This window comes from Taeniopygia guttata, chromosome 2, assembly GCF_048771995.1.
Source record: "Taeniopygia guttata chromosome 2, bTaeGut7.mat, whole genome shotgun sequence".
Lineage (NCBI taxonomy): Eukaryota > Metazoa > Chordata > Aves > Passeriformes > Estrildidae > Taeniopygia > Taeniopygia guttata.
The window spans coordinates 147,247,670-147,266,958 of record NC_133026.1 but is presented as its reverse complement, the minus strand read 5'-3'; the positions used below and the strand labels follow the sequence as shown (position 1 = coordinate 147,266,958).

The window sequence follows — 19,289 nt, the reverse complement described above, 5'->3', positions numbered from 1 at the left end:
GGGCTTGCTTGTCCTGCAGTGCCTGGCTGCAGGTGGCATTATTGTCACTTGGTGACCTCAGCCTTGATGTCCTGGGAGAGTTCCTGACCCAAGGGTTGGCAAAACATTTCCTCGTGGGTGTGCTCTGCAAGGGGCATCTTTGATTTTCAGAACAGAGTTGTATTATGGACCAGAGAACTTATTTTAAAGTAGAACAATTTGTAAACTCTTGTACCTCTCACTTTAATTGCCTTTGGAATGGCATTTCAGTTCAATTGTAAACTACTCTGTAGTACATGTAAATATAAATAATACAAATATGAATATTCTTGGTTGCCCCAGGCACACAACTGTAACTTGTTCATGCACATTTAAAGATGGCTCTGACAACTCCCACCAATATTCCTCTTTCTTCCCTTTTGGGGATATTTCTGGGTTGTTCAGCAGCCTCTTGGGAAGTTTGGAATTTCATTTAGATTGATAAAGTGTTTGCAGGTGTCTGATAGGATTTGGCATTTTGGTACCTGGTGCCAATAAATTTTCATGTGTATTTTTATCATTAATGCTGCTATTTCTGCTTATTCTCACAAGGAAGAAAAGGCTGTAAATTAGAATAAAATTTTCCAGAATATTAACTAGAATAAAATAATTACTGAAAATATTAACACTTCATTTTATTAAATAGTAGCTTAATTAGAAAATTATTTTTATTACAATTAGCATAATTTAAAGGACTTTATAAAATATTAATTATAATTGAAAAGTTTATTGGAATGAACTTGTGCAGTAAGGTTTCTATTCTGCAATTTTGTCACTATTATTTTCTGCGGTTACCAGAAATGCAGTTGGTGTATTTCTATCAAATGCATCTGAGGAAATTTGGATTTGAAGGATCGTAGCCAAAAAATAATTCAGTTTTTCTGTGAGAAGTGCCTGTGTTTGCCTGTTTTACATGGGGAAGAGACTTCACTCTCTCAGAGAAGTTAAGTGCTCCAATTGCCAACTTGTTTTGCTCTGTAGACAAGCCATGGAAATGGAATTTCTCCTTTATTATGAGCTTAAACCAATTAAAATTTTTGCTTTCAAATTTGTGTCTTAAAGAGGTAATATCAAGGTAATTTAAAATAATACAACTCTTTTTTTTTTACCTGAAGGCTTAAAGAACTGAAAAATCTCTGTGGCTTTCTCCACAGGAGTGAATGTGAAAGCTGCAAAGTGAGAATATAGAGAGGTGAACAAATACTGTGGGGTTTGATACTGTGCAGGTCAGAATTGTCATGGGATTGCTTCTCTTTAGTATGTACCCTTCTGCTTAGTTCTACTAATAAAAAAGTATCTATTTTTAAAAAGGTTGTTTTTGAAGGATAAGAATACTCTTACAATTGGAGGAGGAGATAAAACCTCTATGTGAATGCATGTATTGTTTGTATATATATTTATATCCATGTATAAATACTAATTTTGATAAACAAACAATAATATCGTCACTGAAATTGGTTTTTTTTTCCCCTCCATCTGAACAGCACCCGGCAGTGCCACCTCCTTCTTGATGTCTTCAATTCCTCAGAGCACGAGCTGACCATCAGTGCCAGGAACAATGAAGATTTAATTCTGCACGCCGGGGAGTGTCAGCGGTGAGTGCTGCCCTGCCAAAAGGGCCCAGGTTTAGCCCTGTTATTTTTCTGTACACATTTGAGGACATTTAGGTGCCTGTTGTTCTTTTTAAATGTCGCACATGTGTCAAACATAAAAGTTTTTCTTTCTTGAAGGTGCATCACTAAGTTTTAGCAATATCTCAAGTAAGTTTATTTGGGCTCTGCGTGTAGTGAGCCTGGAAATAATGAAATACAAAGCAGCGGGTACTGAGGTGTACAGCTCATTTAACTTCTGTACAGTGTTTGAATGTAATTTCCATGTGCTCTGAATGTAATCCTGGTGTTACAACCTGATCTCAGTAGTTTCTTATCCTTTCCCAGTTTTAAATTTTCTTTACATTGGTTCCCCAGCCATTTCCTCACGTTTCCTACAAAGAAAATGACAGGAAAGAAAAATAGAATTGAAGAAAAAGCAATTCCAATCTCTGTGGGAAAATATATTTCAGATCAAGCAGACTGTTGTGGGTATTGATTCTTACAACCCTACTAGAGTGATGTACAGCTCATTATTAACCATTATTTGCCATTACACACCTGCCTCAGATTCCTGCTGCTGGCTGTAGCCCAGGGTTGCCTGGTTAATCTCCTTCAGATGATCATTGCATCTGAATTCCAATTTCATCCTGGAAAGGTGATAATGTGGAAAAGGGACTCTTGCTTTTGGGCTCCCTGCACTGCTCTCTTCTCTGGGAGAGTTGTGCTGCACTCTTTAAGGCATGCAGCTGAGAAACTTGGTTAAAGAGAGATGTTTTCATGTCTGCAAATCCCTGGATGAATATTAAGTTCAAAGTCAAACCATGTTAATTGCAAGGAATGCAGCTGTCAAAAAGAATTACAGAATAGGTAAAATAGCTGTACATTTGGAATGCTTTTTGCCTTGGTGCCTCCCAAAGCACAACCAAGTGGAAACGTGTTGACTCAAACTCAGGTTGAATTTTACTTTACCAAGCGATGGACAAAAATGTCAGTAACATACAGTGCTTCTTCCTTTTGTTTGGAAAGAATTGTCTTTTTTCATTTTTAAAAAGCAGTCTAGACAGTCACCAAAATATTACTGTTCCTATCTATATTGTTTTATGATTTTATTTGTATGCCTCTTGGTTTTTTGCATTGTTTTTGTAGTTTTCAAATCCCTTGAAATTTTTCATTCCCAGTGTTTGGGACAATATATAACAGATTGAAATTATGCTACGAATCAGGTTATAACATTTCTTTGCATCCCTTTGATTGAGTTTTGTTTTTCCTATGGATTTAAATCTAAATTAAAATATCCTTAAATCATTACATTGCAATGGATATAAACTCTTTCAATAAGTCTTTTGAAACAGTAATTTATCAAAGAAGATTTTATATGTGTTGTGGGTATTTAAACCTTTAAAGTTATTTTTATTCTTATTGCCAAATACCTTTTTCATGTTGGTTAGAAATTGCACATTTTCCATTGTTTCTAAACTCATTTATTATCTATTTCTTTTCATTGTAAACCTGTGTATATGACTCCTATGTTGCTATAAGTTTTAGTTTTTATTCCAATAGATCTACTGCAGAAAAGCAGGTGAAACATACACTGGGCTTTAAAATTAGCTTCCCACTCCTAGGAAAAGGCTTTTGTTGCTCTTTGGGGAAAAATAAAAGATAAAAAAAAGAAGGAGAAATTTTTTCCCTTTTTAAGCAATGACTCCATATATTTGCTTTTTAACACAGGGCAAGAATTCCCTGGAATCTGTTTTTGAACCAAGGTTTACAACCCAAATATACAAAGCTTTTCAACACATCCCTCTTTTAGATTCTTCTTTTAGGAATTTTTTCTTTGGATATCAATTGTTATTAATACCTGATTAATACTTCAAGAGAGGCTTTTCAATCAAGTTCATTATTTCTTTCATTTTCCCTGTACATTTTTTGATGCTGCCCTCATTCTTAATGTTTGCCTCATTCCACCTTTATTTAAATTACGACTTTTTGCCAGCTTTGGTCACTTTCTCTTCCTTTTGTAATTTACTCTGTCTCCATTCATCACTCTCACTTTGAAATCTCCCATCCTGACAGAGTGGAGGCAGCAGGAAATTGTTTTCATTGTCCCTTTTGTTATTGCTGGAGACTGTAAGTGTTTTCATATTCTCTGCCTCCAGACCCACAAGGAAGGATAATTCTGCATCCTGCTTACTCTGGCCTCTTCTGCTTCCCATTGGGATGTTTAGAAAGTAAAATAACTTGGAAATTTTGATGTGTTGCTTCTCTTCTCCACATTACAGAGTGGTCACTGTAGAATGTAAGTTTTTCCCTCCTGAGAGGGAATTTGCAGAGCATTCCTGCATTGCTCCCATGGAAGATGAGGAATGCTGATGGAAGTTCCTGAGTGCTGCAGTTATTAGAACACTCAGTAATATATTTGATTTATAATGCAGTTGTGCAATTGACCCTGGTCCTGGCAATGGGAGGGGTGAGGAGATAGAAACAGAAATGCCAAAACAAGTCTGGGGTTGTCAGCTGATCAGTGCTGGCATTGCCAAATCTTTCTGAGCCCATCCCACCAACTGGGATCCATTTTGCAGTGTTCACATTATCTGGTGTGTTCCAATCCTATCCTCTTCTCTGTCTTATTTGTATTAATGTAAAATGGATCAAATGTGTAGAATAGTGCACAATATTTTTATTTTAGTGTCTGAAAGGCAGTTTGCTTCAATTAACTTAGAGACAGGGCAATAATAGCTGCTACAATAGCCCTGCATATGTCAGGAAAAACTGATATTATACTACTTAGGAAAAGAGATGTCCTTTAGGCCATTAAAAGACTATCTGAAAATAGATGCCTTTTGCTACAGTAAGATTATTCTGCTGACTAGTGAAAATTATCATTTTAGCTTTCAGAAAAGCTAAAACTTACAATTTGCTGTACTTTATAAGACAATAATTGGGATTATTTACTGCGTGCATTGTAGCTGTTCTTGGAGCTATACATAAGTAGTGTTTCTGAGAAGTGATACTCTTCTCCCTCTATTTTAGGATAGAGAAACATTTTGCTCCCTGTCATTTTATAGTCAGAAATGATAATTTGGGCTAAGTGATTATTTTGTTCGCTTATCTTTCTGTCTTTCATCATTGCTTGTTTTGCAGACAAACAAATGAAAGGATCAGCCTTTTTTTTTCCCTGTATCCCAAGATGTTAATTAGAGACTTCATATTCTCATCTCTGCTTTCCACACGACTTGAAATGTTTCTTTGTATCCTACTGTGGGACAATTAGTGACGTTTTAGTCTGAGGTCTTTTTTTCCCCACAAGATTATGATGGGGAGACAAGAGAACAAGATTTCTTTGGAGTAGAGAAGGAAAAGACAGGGGAGTTGTCCTCCTTCTCCTGTGAGGTTGGCTGAAGAAAGGAGAGGAGCAAGAGTTTTGGACAGTTGTTTGTTGAACTCCTGAAAATAATTTTAGGGTTCATTGCAAAGCTAGATTCCAACTCAGATTAATTTTTGCTGCTTTACACCTGCAGGATTTTTTTTAAAACTTCAATATCCACAGGGAAATGCACTGGAGACCTGGTGTCCTGAGGAAAAGGTGTCAGCCAAGTTACTCTATGGAAGTTCTGGCTGCAGTGAGTGATGCTGAGGTGTTGGCAATGTCTTCAGTTAATTTAAAATATCACACATTGGTATCAACATCTTTTGTTCACCTCTCCAGTTGAACATATGACACATGATGATGCAGGAAGCAAATTCTGTCATGTCTGCTATTGGAAAGCTCAGCCTGCAAAGATTTTTTCTGGACTAGCTGAGTCTCCAGTTTCTTGAGGAAGAAAAAAGCTGTTTCTTGAAGCAGTCAGCTGCACTGTTAGAGGAGTTTTGCAGTGAGCAAAGTGCAACTGTTTTGAATGTAATCAGTGGGAAATCTGAGCTTGTTTATCCCAGCAACGAGGTAATCAACAGGTTATTCTGACATGGAAAAATATAGCAGACAGCTCTTGGAGGGAATTGTATTAATATCTGTGAACAAAAAAGTGCTGCCACTAACAGTGATCTGAATTTATTGAAAAACCGTAGGTACGGTAATTATTGTGTTTCTTACTTGATTATCAAACCATTAAAATTAAATTTCATGACAGCCCTCATTTATGCCTAAATCACTTCATAATTTATGGTAATAGATGTAATCTCATTGTGTGCCCCAGGATATCTCATTTTGTGCCACACACCCTGCCTTGCCTTTCCATCCCCATTCTGTGCACGGTGCGTCTGAGGCGCTGGGGGAAGATTGATGGTGGGGAGGGTCTGAGCAGATCAATTCTCTCCTCTGTCCTTGTGGGACAGCAAAGCTGAGCTGCTGAAACCTTCCCCATGTGTGACACTCCACCCCTGGGCTCTGCACATTCACACATTGGATTTTTCAGCCTGGTCTGGCCCTGCTGTGAGGACCATGGGGGTTAAAGCTTGGGATGGCCAGGACAGGACTGGTGTGAAGAGCTGAGAAATGAAGAGCAAACAGGACACGCCATGGTAAATGAGGAAATAGTTTTGTTGGTAATTCAAATCAGAGAGGCTTTTCTGCAAAATTTACAAGTCCTGACAAGTGCTGGTGACCCAGGGGATGCTGATGTGAAAGAACATGATGGAATTCTGGCCTTTTCATTTTTTTTAATTGGAAGTTGCTTAATTAAAAATAAGCTGAAGAAGTACTGCAGTAGCAAAGTCAACACTGAAGTTCAGACCTCCTTTCTGGGTCAGCAATTTTACCCTTCCTTTTAGCAGGGTTACAGGGTTAAATGAGTGTGTTTGCTTACACGTATACTCTACAGTAAGTTTTGGTTCTTTTTTTTTTTTTTGTAGTCAGAAGAATTATAGGTATTTTGCTCAGTTTTGCTAAGTGAACTTCTGTGTGTATTGACTTCACCCCGTTTGATATTTTTCTGTTATGTTCTAATGAGACAAGAATAATTGAAGAAAAAAATTAGTATTTTCACTTTTATATCTTTTATCCCATAGTCTGGTGTTTCTTTCATCCATGGAAACTAAAGAATTTTTTAAAAGTCCTTTGTGTGCATACTAATTATGAGGGCCATTTCTGCTGCTTAATTATTTGATGTAAATGTGTTGATTAATTGAGCTGTGAAGTCTGTGCAGGTGTACGCTGCAATTTCTGCGGTATTAGTTAACAATGCACATTTTGAAAACTCTTTGAAATAAGTCCTTTTTCAAAGGGAGCAAGAATTAAAAATTCTGCCCCATTTTCTGAACCAAAAGTTCCCCCAATAAATTTATAACCCATATGTAACTAAATGATGATTGTTATTTCTCACAGCTGCCAAGTCACTGTTTAATTTGTGTGTCTGTTTATGACAGGGCATGTTGTCTGTATGGGAGATTAATGATTTTTTCCATACATTGCTGTTACAGTTTATGTTTTAAAGACAAAGCTGCTATGATTAAGGCTTTGCCTGCTGTCAAGAGAAAATAAAATTTCACAGCAGTTGCCCTTGGTCTTCATGTTAAATCTATGGCCAGCTGGATATTTCTGAGATACCTTCAAGTCAAATTGTATTAACTAAAGTATGAAAATCACCCTTTGTTGTCAGGGAATAGTTTTTATTTTGTCTCCTAATTGACAGTTGTTAAATACACTTTTAAGTTTTTTAAGGCTTGCCTTTTTCAACTAATAGCCAAATCAATCTTTAAACATAGTACATAATTTTGAGTGAACGATTGGTTATTTTCAACAAAAAATTGTAAAGGAATTGTTTGGGTAGGAAAGGGTGATATATCTACCACTGGTCAGGTCCAGTATGAACCAGTTATGATGTTCATATTTATTTCAAAGCACTTTGCAAAAACTGGAGATGCTGCAGGAGGATTCTGCAAAAATAGAACGGCAAAATAACACACAATAATAAAAAATAAAGAAGGAGCAATAGAAGAAGTAATAAAGAGAATTTTCAGTTTTGTAGCTGAAACACTCAAGGAATCCCTTTGCATCCCTTGAAAACCAGATGCTCTTTCAAGGTCCCTTGCAAGCGTGTCCCTGCCTGGTCCTGGTTCCTTTGTAAGGGGTGAAGGCCGGGGTTGATCCCAGGGATCCTCAGTGTGACTGCACTGCAAAACCCAAATGTGATCTGAGAGCAGGAGAGGCAAACAGAAGGAGGGAATGATAGGAGGGAATTTTGATATTCAGTTCTGGTCACACACAGGACAAAGAGGAGATCAAATGGGAGAAGACGCGGGCGAGCGGTGAAAATAAAAGCCTTTGACTTTGGTTTGACAAGTGCAGTAAAATTTAAAGGCATTATTAATGCATTGTATGAGGTGGGGACAGAGGAGGGCTCTCCTATAAAGGTTGAGAGAAGTGAACATAGGAATAAAAAATGAACTTTGAGCTGTGTATGAATGCTTCTAGAAATCAAGAGATTTCGAGGCCTCGGGCATCATCAGACCATCTCTCTTAAGGAGAAGTGGAGGCAAAGACCTTCACAAAGGCTGGTACTGAGGTGTCCTCCATGGAATTGCCAAAGATCTGCCTGCAACTGCCACACTTCCCAACTGGAAGGACTTTTCCAGTGCTCTATCCCTGTAATTGATGGTGAAACAAATGCCCTTGTAGGTTTTACAGCAATAATGTTCCTGTTCCTTTCCCTGTCCTGTCCCCAATGCAATATCATCCCTCTCATTAGTTAGGATGTATTTCCATAGGGAATGTGCAGACAATCTATTTCCTATGATTTGCATTTGAGTTTAGCATTTGTTTCTGTCAAGAAACGTGTATTTGAGGTGAACTTTCCTTCTCCAGCTGCTAGTAAAAAAAGGCTGAAGAGTTTCCTTTGGGTCAACTTTCTCAGACTTGTCTGAGAAAATGGGGTTACTTCTCCTCTTCCCTTCCCTCACTTCCTCAAAACTCAGCGTATGGATTGTATCAACCCTGGGATACTGCCCTGGGTAGGCACCTCTTTTGGTATTACATGATTTTCCATAAGATTCTTTTTCTTTTCCCACTTCTTCAGTTGCCTTTTCCTCAGCCAAGGGTGAATAACTCACTGGATCTGGCCTGCATGGCAGTTTTTCTGACCTGTCTGGACATTGCCTTGGCCTCAAAAGACCCAATTTGCACTATTTATAATATTTTGTGTATGCAGCTGGGGAAACAGGAGCTTTGTGAGCTCAGGCCAAGTTTGTCTCTGACAGGATTTATTAAGTTTAATAGGGTACTACATAAACGTGGCTGGATAGTTTGGCCCTTATACAAAATATCACACAGATGTAGCACGAGTTTGCTGTTCCAGTTTTAAATGAGCTATAAATCACTCAAAATCCAGAGCAGTCATCTTCATTTTCCTCTTAAATCCTAAGTAGATTACAGGTTGTAGGACTTGCAGGGTTCAAAACCTGTCTTTTGAAAAAAGTCAGAGTAATTGATTTCAGGATTCTGATTTAGATTTTTTTTAAGCACCTTTTTTTTCTTATAGAAGAAGCCAGACTTTTTCCTTCCTTAATTTCTTCAATACTTGAAATAAAATTATTTCATTATTGAAATTTTGGGCAATAAGCACAGTTGTGGAAACATTTGACAAAGTGCAGGCTTGTTAAAAAAATTGACTGAAGTGCTAATACTTTTTAATTGGGTTTTCATTTTTGTGCAAGGAATGCTGAAGAAAAAATAAGAATATAAGAAAAATTATAATTGTTTCTTTTGTTAGATAGCAATGAAGCAACAAGCTAAACAGGAAAAATTACTTTTTCCTGAAGGAAATCAGAGTTGAAATGAATTGTGCTTGCTCTTAATTCACAAATATTCAAACCAGTACATTCAGACTGTAGTTTTAGAAAATCATGTTTCAAAATTGATGGGTGATGGAAAAAAATGAGGGATGAAGGTGAACATTATCAACCTTTTACAATGAATTAGTCTCCCTGCTAAAACAAAATATGAAAATACCAGTATTCCCAGGAAGAAAAGATTCCATGGAACTTTGGGGTTTGTCCTTTTTCCAGTAGATTTTCTGAACACTGAAGGAGAAAGGAAAGTTGTATTAATCAACATTGTTTTGTTTTCTCCCCACGTTTGTCTATATTTCTGTGAGATGGATACTTAATCGAAATTTCTGCTTTGTCTCAAACCTGCCCTGTGGTCAGCACACCTGAGATGTTCTGTCTCTCCTCGTGAAATCGGTGTCAGAAACTTGGAAGTCCTGAGTGAAACGATGGCAGACAACCACGAGGCACAAAGAGGTGCCCTCCAGAGGAGCTCTGACAAGTGGGGGAGTGCATTTCTGCAGCTCCAGCACAGCTGGCACAGCCCAAATTTCTGTCAGACTTGCCTTGCAGTGTGAATTCCAGGCAGGCTGTGGAGATTGTTGTTGCAGAGGTTGTTTCAGAATTCTTTCTTGCCCAGTGGGATGCAGCAGTGCCCAAGGCAGGGCAGGCAGGGGGAGCTGCCCTGAGCTCTGTGCCTGGATGGGAGCAGCAATGCCAAGAATAATTCACTTGTCTGGTGCTGTGCTGTGAGCGTGGGGATTCATGGCCAACTTCCAGGTTTGAGTGGAGACTTCCAGAGGAACCTCCCAAACTTCACTATTCCTTGATTTGAAAATCTACCTACTTATTGGTAAACTTGTTTGTTCTTCCAAAGTCCAAATGTTCTTCCAATGCCCATATGTTATGGGCATATGTCCATAGGAACTGGTTCTGTTACTTTCTTTTGTCCTCCAAGACTTCCTGTCTTTCCAAAATTTGTCCTAATCTGTCTTGGGTTTTTTTTACCCTTCCCTGGAGGACATTTTGTTTTTCCCTTAGCCTTTTTTCCTTGTTTTTTCTGCTGTTACAGATGGCCTAGTGCCACTTTTTGGTAAGAATTTGACCTCTAACTCACGTCTTACTTTAAGTAGCATGTTATTATGAGCAATGTGAATTTGCACAGTCCTCCTCCATAGGTTCAGTTAGGTGCAATACTTTTTCTGTCACCTATACCTGGTGCCCTGTATGTTCATCTAACAGATGAAAACAAACTCTGTGGAATTCATTTGCCTAATAAATTGCTCTATTACGATATTTGGACATTTGGACATAAGCAGTGAAGGGTATCTGGGTGTACTTAGACTCTTTAGAGATCACAGGACAAAGTGGTGAAGGTAAGTGAATATTTTTAGTCCATTTTCGACTTAACCATCATCTTTCTTTTTTGTGGAAAACCTCCCTAACACGTTTCAAGTAATTTTGTGTTTATGCTGCCAGTAAGAGACTGAGTTTTTGGGCGTAGGTGCAGCTCCAAGTCACACCTGGTTTGATCGATATCTGTAGATAAATAGATTAATTTAGACCACAGCACTCCCTGTATTGAGGAGCAATTGGCTGTGTTTTGTGGCTGTGGTGACACGGTGGCTGCGTTAATGGGATGAAAGAAGATTGTCTTGAGTGGCTGCCAGTTATGTCTGCCTTAATGGCCTGAGGATTTATGAAAGTTACACTCGGATGTTGCCCAGATTTGGCTTCCTGCCTGTTCTCTGATGTTCTGTAAAAGATCACGAGGCTGCAGCATGGATTTCCTGAAGCTGGAAATTAAAATATACAATTTCTATTAATTTGTTTTAGATGATCAAAAGTATAATTAAAATAGCTGGTTTGTGAGTATTTCCTTCAAAGAGAACACTCATTTAAAATTAGTGCTTCATCAGCTTGAATTTACTCCTTACTCTTGACATCCATTTAATTTTGCCTTCATTAACTGGAAACAAAAGCTAAAACAACAGTGATTTGAAAAGATCACTGAAAGATGTTAAGTACATGCTGTAGTATAGAAAGCCAACCTTTTATGACATTTTCATTTTGCAGTTAAAAATGTGTCATCACATAGTGATTTTGAGATTTTGTTTTCTTCCCCCCTCACCAATGCCACCATAATAACTGGGATCACAGGCAAAAAGTTGAAGCCTTCTTTGAAATAATGGAAAGATTTATAGGTCCTGAATTAAAAATAACCAAACCAGTATTCTGCTAAGTTTGAATACAGTTTGTGATTTGCCCTATAAAAGTGTCTCATCTTGGCAGGGAAAGGGGGGATGTAAATTCTGTAATCTTTCTCTTTCAACCTCTTCTCCTGTCCACTCCAGCCCACTCTTCCAGTGAGAGCTTTGCCATGTTTGAGGTTTTAAAAAATGCACAATCTTTCTAATTCTTCATAACAGTGAAGAATTCTGCTCTAGCGTTGGATTTTTGGAGTATAATTGACAATTCTGAAATGAGATCGCTGGGAATTGTTTGATTTCCTGGCCCTCAGTGGGACAGCAACTCTCAGTATGGGTTGTGAGTACCTTGATTTCTGCCTAGTGCAGGAGGTGTGTTTAAAGCCTCCATATATGCAGTTACCAAATTTCTCCTTATCTTACGTGGTGCTTTCAGGCTATGAAAGATCCTGACATCATGGAAACATTCCAGATTTGATATCTCAAATAATAAATAAGTACCCTTAGGAAAGAGGGTGACTTGTGCTGAATAAGGTTATTTACATGTTTATTTCAGATTTGTGTGCACATCTGCATCCAATAAGTTTGCTGAACTAGGAAGGAGAAAACAGGACTTTGTGCAGGGAAGATGTAGCTCATAAATCCATTGAAGTTCTGGTCAGGAATGAACAAGCTTCTGGGTGAGGAGGCTCTAATTAATTAATGTCTTGTGGGAATCCAGAGCTTCCCTCTGGCTGCCCTGGAAGGTTTGGGACCCTGGCAGGGGTCAGGAACCCCCCTGAACAGAGCCCTGAGAGACACTGTCTGTGATCTCTATCCATGGAAAAGAGTTTTCAATCTTACAGGGTGAATTACAAGCTCTGAGTGTTTGATATAAGTAATAATTAAGTGTGGCATGGGTGCAAAAGTAAAATTTTAGGATTTTAGATTAGGGGTTCAAAAGAGACAAGATAGACGAAATTGAGCGTGTCTTGTCCTTTTTCTCCTTCTTCATTCCCTCCATGTTTCACTGTAGTGTTGGCATTTTTCTATTGGTTTAGGTTGAAGACACACTGTTCAACATAAATGATAAATATTAACACATTATTATAAATATAACACACATAGTTTCTGGTATATAATGTTTATAACATCCCACTAAAGGGCAGAGCCCTGCACGCTGCCCTACAAAACAAACCTACAGCAGGGCAGCAGAACATGTTATAAATAAGCAAGAATAAACAACCTTAAAAACCAGCACAAACAAATTATGACTTCTTCTTTAGCAACAAAGCAAAAAAACAGAGACTTTTTACAATCTCAAAATCATCAATACCACAAATTCCAACAATGTCTAATTGATGTCATTCTTGACATGGGAAGGAGTTCCCCACCAGAAGCTGATAGAGAGGCCAAGCTGCTCTGGGATAGGAAGGGAAAGTTATTAATTAGTTAAGAAAGGTAGTAATAACTTTGGAGCCCCTCTGGAATGTGGGCTGGGCCCTGAACTGCTCAGCTGTGTTTGGAACTGTGTTGGAAGAGGAGTGAGCCGAGGGCTGGGAAGGTCCCTGGCACTGGACTGTGAAGGAGGGAGCTGATGTGAGGAGTTAGAGAGGACAAGATGATGAAGTGTCAGGTGAAATTCAGTTTCAATAAATCCAAAGTGATGAACAGGGTGGAAAAAAAAAAAATCTGAGCTTTAAATAGTGAATGATGAGCTCAGGGCTGCCTTTTACCTCTTAGGAATTGGATCCAGGTTTTAATACATCTGTGAAAATCCTACCTCTGGCTCAGTAGTGCTTGAATACTAAACAAGCATCTTTTTGAGGAGAATGTTTTGTATCAGCACTGGGCAGGATGTTTCACTTCTTTGGAATGATCTCACCAAATGAGAAGATACTTGAAAACTATTTAAGTTGAAAGGAAGTGCTAGGAAAAAAAAATTTGCAAAAGGAAACCTGTTATGAGAAAGGAATCCAATGTTACACTTGAGGGAAAAAAAGAGAAGATAAAAGCAAGCACACATTGTGAATAGAAGAATGAAGTATGAAAGTATTTCAAGTTTAATGGTCTGAAATGATTGATAGTGTTTTTTTTCCCTCACCCAATTACAGGATAAAACTTTGCTGGTTGGTGTAACCGTTGTTAAAGTGGTTAAATGGCAACTGGATTATTGATTCTTGTCTTCACAAACTAAATAATTTACTTCTTGGAGAAGATTTTGCTGTTGTCCATAGATTTTTTTCCTGAACTCCCAACCTGATGGTTTCTGGAGTGTTCCCACACATGCAGTTGTTGCAGGATTTGCACTGCTGAGGAGAGGGGCTGGTTGGAGGCTGTTTATAGTGGATTATTTTGGGGTGAAATAGAGATTTTCCTCACCAATGGCAGGTGCTCTTCTGGGTGCTTCAAATACTCTGTTTCTCTTCTCCCCTGTTGCTTATTCTGCTCTTCAGGGTTTTCTTTCTCTTGAATTGTACTGCTGCCAAGCAGGTGGTTTTAGGTCCGTGCTTTAAATGAGAGGGGAAGGCACTGGGCAAGCAGGAGAGCAACCTTTGCTTTAATCTTTTTAGTCAGCTGAAAGAGCTGACCCAACAAAACAGTTATAATCTGGATAAATTCAGGTATTTGTTGCAACTAGATAAACTCAGTGTAGCAGAACAGCATTGGGCCACTGGTTTAGTGTGCCTTTCAGAGAATTAAAATGGATTTTTTTCTTCTTATCTGTGTAAGTCTCCAGAAACAAAACTTCTTTTAGAAAGAATCTACTGAGTCATTGCTTGCATGACAACATTTTTCTCTGTAACTGACTCCTGCTCTAACAGTTTACTAGGTCAGGAGTATTTTTCCTGAAGTATTTATTAATTGTCTTTTTAAAAAAAAAAGTTGAACCTGAAATATATGTCACCTCTGCAGAACACATGGCAGAATATTAATTCTGTTAATAGTAGGCTGTGAAATGTGGGGTAAAATCCCAGCCAGGGAATTATCTCAGCTAAAACCTTTTCCTTTGACAAGTGAGGGCCTAACATATAAATTATACTCACCACCAAAGTTTCCTTCCAGGGTTACTTCATCAGGGAAGCTTCTCAGCCCTATCTTTTATATCAAAATTGAGTTAATGAGTTGTGCATCTCCTGATGAGTTGGCAAAGCTTTTGCATCTTCAAGAAGATCTAACACCTGCTAATATCAATGCAAAAGCTTGGCTGCAAAGTTGCCAAACCCACATTTAACCTATTTAAATCACAAGCTACCATTGATCTGGTTTTCACAGTGTGTTCTCCTGAGTACTTTGGGCTTAGATGTATTACTTAAAGAAGGATTTTAGTATTTAATTTGCAGTGTTTAAAGGGAGAGAAGCTGCCTCTTTAGTATTGAGAAAGGTAAAAAAAAAATGCAGTTTAGTAATTTATTGCTAATTAAGAAGAGGCATGAATAGGATTCTTTTACTGCATGAAGACTGAGTTTGGTATGAAGAAAATCAGACTTGATCAATAAATAAACTACGAGTGGAAATCTGCAGTGAAGTGTGTCAGTGTGAAGAGTGAGGGGGGAGCAGGGGCTGTTCCTGTGCTCCAGCACAGCTGAGTTACCCCTGGGAGCTGGCCCAGGCTTTGGGAAGGGCCCTTGAGCAGTCTCATGTCTCTCCTGTGCTGGGGAGCCCAGAGATGGCTGCAGCACTCTGACAGGTACCAAGGAGTTGCTGCAGCACACATTTTATTCTTTTTTCACAGTCCTGAAATGTGTTATTTAGGGTCCTGATGGGAACTGTGTCATTTTGTGTGTACTGTAACCAGGTAATCTAAGCTTGTCCTTAATGAGGGTGCTTGTGGTGACAGTGACAGCCCACGTTTGAAATAGACTTTGTTTGTAGACGCTGGAAATGAAGTGAACTTTGTGTAGAAAAAAGAGAAACCTTATTTTTTTAAGCTGTTTGCTCTTGAGTACTTGTCTGTGTGTATTTGGAGAAAATACCAAACATAAATCTGAGATAGTTTCCATCTAGTAAAATACTTTTTTTTTTAATGATAACAACTGCACATTGTATTGGCAAATAAGAGAATTTATGGAAGATTTTTCACAAACATTTTTCTTGTTTTCTTATTCTAAACTTGTGTCTACATAATTTTTCTAGGTAAAAACCTTTCACTCCTTGGAGTTTTTGCGTGACTTGTGGGTTGAATTTATTTTGCAAAGAGTAGGCAAAGTGTGGGTAATGTTTGTAAATCTAACCTGTTCAATTTGGATAAATCTTACACTGAGATCTTAACAGTTCAGTGACTGAAGGAGTGGGGAAAAAATAAAAAAAATTGAAAAAATGCACATATTAAAGCTACTTGAGTAGCAGTTTATTTTCCTGCTGCTCTTTGAAAAAAGGGAGCAGGGAAGAAAAGTGTCTTTAAATAGCCAGTTGGGCTGCTGCTGCTGCATCTACTTGCTTGTGTGACAGGTACTGCATTTCTCATTAGAGGTACCTTGCAAGGGCCCATGGTCACCATAGTAACTATCTTGGAGCATTATACTTTAAATTTATCCTGACAAAGGTTACTGTGGCAATTCCTCAATTCCTACTAATTGGCTTTTTTTTTTTTTTTTTTTTAAATTTCCTTTTTTTGCTGCTGCTATTTTTAACTCATCCCCTCCTCCTTCGAGTTCCAGATCCTTAGTGGAATGAATTAGCAGAATTAGTGAGAAAATGCTTTACAGGGTACGACTAATTGGCAGCTAAACTCTGTTGTGCTCCTCAGTGTGAAAACAACAAATCTAAATCATAACTTCCAGTGGTAACTAAAAGGTTATCAGATTTATCCTCCAAATGTTTTGATACAAAGCAATAGCAGTGCTCTTGAGACAAGGGTTTGGTTTGTGCAGACCTCTATTATTATTATCAAATATTAGTCATGTTGTTTATTAGCAGATATTACTACCAGCAGAGATAGAGGGAAACAAGCCATATCCTGAAGAGCTGAAAAGCTAATTTAAAGTAAGCCTCTAATAAACAGGAGAGTTGCCTTGTGCTGAGCTATATTGGTACCTGGGCCAGGTGCTATATTGGTACAGATGCAGCTACCTGGCATCTGCTGCTGCAGCAGGTTGAATTAAAAGTTATTCATAGGCTGATGATATCATTGTTTAATTTCCTGTAGGTGTATCAGAGGATGACTGCTGCACTTCCCAGTGGCTGAGAAGTGGAAAATTAATTGCTGGATTGACTGGAGTTCCATTTTCCAGGCCCAGGATGGAGAGAGCAGTGACCTGATGAGCCCTCCCAGGGTGGCACAGGGCAGCAGAGGAGAAGTCTGAGCTGGAGTGGGGCTGGCAGGCATTGCCACTGCTCCTCAGTTCTGCTGAGCAGGGAAATGGGATTGCAGTTAGGGGTACAAAATGTGGCCTTAAAGAAGGCAGCAAAGTGACAGGACATCAGACCATGGCAGTGAGGGAAGAGGGAAGGGGAAAAAATGGAAAGGGGAAAGAGGAGGGAAAGGAAAGGAAAGGAAAGGAAAGGAAAGGAAAGGAAAGGAAAGGAAAGGAAAGGAAAGGAAAGGAAAGGAAAGGAAAGGAAAGGAAAGGAAAGGAAAGGAAAGGAAAGGAAAGGAAAGGAAAGGAAAGGAAAGGAAAGGAAAGGAAAGGAAAGGAAAGGAAAGGAAAGGAAAGGAAAGGAAAGGAAAGGAAAGGAAAGGGAAAAGGAAGGAAAGAGTTCTCAGCTTTTCAGTGAGGAGCAGCACACAGCTGCATGTCCAGCCACTGTTCTGCACTCAGCCCATCTCTGTGTGGCAGAGTTCACCCAAAGGTGCAGCCAGCAGTCACTTGACCTTTTCCTTCGTTTTGAAATGTAAGAGAAGAACACTTCTTTTCAAAAACTTCCCAACCTTTAAACACTGAGCTTTCTCACTGTAATATCAGTTCAGTCCTGATGTAGATCAGCACTTAAGTTTAGCACAAGGCAAGCTTAGAAGATATAAGCGATGTTTATTCAGTGTTGACTCTGAAGCACAAAGGATGATGCATTCAATTGCTTTGAAGTCCAAGAATCATACACTAGAACTGGTTAGAACAATTTCATTTTCTTCCTATGCTTCCTCAGCAGAAATTTACAAGGACTGTAATTTCATGCCTGGGAATGGGAATTTGCTACAAAGCTAGAAATTTTAGAAATAATTAAATAATGGGGCCCTGGGAATCACATACATCCTCAAGGGCTGTGCAGGGCTGTGTTTTATTTGCCATTGTTTTTTTCCTGTATACCACTTTGAGCAGAAGCCTCTTTTACAATGTAAAATAAACAAGCAAACAAAAAAAAAAAACCCAAAAACCCAAAATCTGGAAGACTGTCATTGGCTTTCAGCAATTTTAATTCTTCTTTATCATGAAGGATAAGATGAAGGATTTTTCTGTGCTAAGTAGATGAACAGGATTTATATCTTGTTGACAGTAAGTCTGCCTTTCATGTAATTTAAAATGAAGTTAGCAGAGCTTTGTGGGATCCAAAATTGGTATTTTGTCACTGTGAAGCCAGTTCAATGGGCTTTGTAGAGCCCTCATTCTCTTCCCTGAGATTTTGGAAGCTACAATTGCTCACACACTGTTGAACTTTGCAGATTTTCCTGATTTCTTCACTTAGAATGTCTGAACAGGAACAGAATTGAAAGTTGGCATTTTGCTAATTTTTTGGAAACATTGGTATTTTCATTTAACGGATGACCTGGGATAACAAAGTCCTTCTCACATGGTTTGTTTTTTTTGCCCATATACTGTGAGTATGTTATTAAAGAGATGTAAGGTGTGATTTGGAGCCTGAGAGACCAAGGAGGGAGTGATGTTCTGGGCAGGAAAGGGCCAAGAGCAGGAGCAGAATCTGCTCCTCTGGGTTTGAGGTGAGTGCTGAATTCACTGCCCTGGCAGCTGCTGCACCTGCACTGCCTGAGTGGAGATGGAAACAGAATGGGAACAGAGCTGGGTATTGGATAGAGCCTCTTCAAGGTTTCCAGAAGTTTTTATTTTAAATACATCAGCAATGGTGATCTGAAATTAAAATGATGACTTGCAGTCATGTAGAAATTTGCAACATTGTTCAAGAAAAATAATTTCTTCCAGTGGTCTGTCCTGGAAATAACTGAGCCCTGTTGGAAATCTGAAATTAAATGTGGGTTGAATAAAACAGCGTTCACATGCTGTGATAATTTTTCAAGCTTTTGAGGCATTTAAACTTTAATTTTGTGTAGCAAATTATACTCATTTGCTGCTTAGAATTTGTAGCTGAACACGTAGTGAAGGTTTTTTTCTTATTTTGTTGGTTTTTATGTTGTGTTGTCTGTGACTTTTTGACTATGGTTTTTGTTCTTCTCAGCAGTTTTATATCTTCATTTTGATCATAGATCCATTGGCAGTGGAATGCCTTTTTCCTGTGTGTGTTTTCTCCCTGACACAAAGTGATTCTGATCAGTACTTATGTTTGAACACTTGCTTTTGCCGGAATTACAAAAGATTAAGGGGTAATACAAAATTATAGAAAAGAGGAAAATAGTAATTTAAGTTGTAGCAGTAAATGTTTTCTCATGTATTTCACTTAAATGTACAGAAAGTATTTAATAAGTCATAATTACTGGTTTTGTTATTATTGGAGGAACTAGAAAAAGTCTCAGTAGAAGTTAGTCATGTACCTGATTCTAAAGGAATTTCAGTTGACCTACCAAAAGCGTTCAGTGTTTTTTTTTTTTTCAGATTTTGCTTTG

General features: G+C 38.4%; 1 protein-coding gene across 14 annotated transcripts in view; it reads left to right on the top strand.

Moving 5' to 3' along the window:
* TRAPPC9 (trafficking protein particle complex subunit 9) overlaps positions 1–19,289 on the top strand; it is a 440,655-nt gene that overhangs the window by 154,449 nt on the left and 266,917 nt on the right. For all 14 annotated transcript variants that reach the window (XM_072925042.1, XM_072925047.1, XM_072925045.1 and 11 more), the window contains one exon: positions 1,503–1,613. In XM_072925042.1, the coding sequence (XP_072781143.1) occupies positions 1,503–1,613 (111 nt within the window). The remainder of the gene's footprint in view (positions 1–1,502; positions 1,614–19,289) is intronic.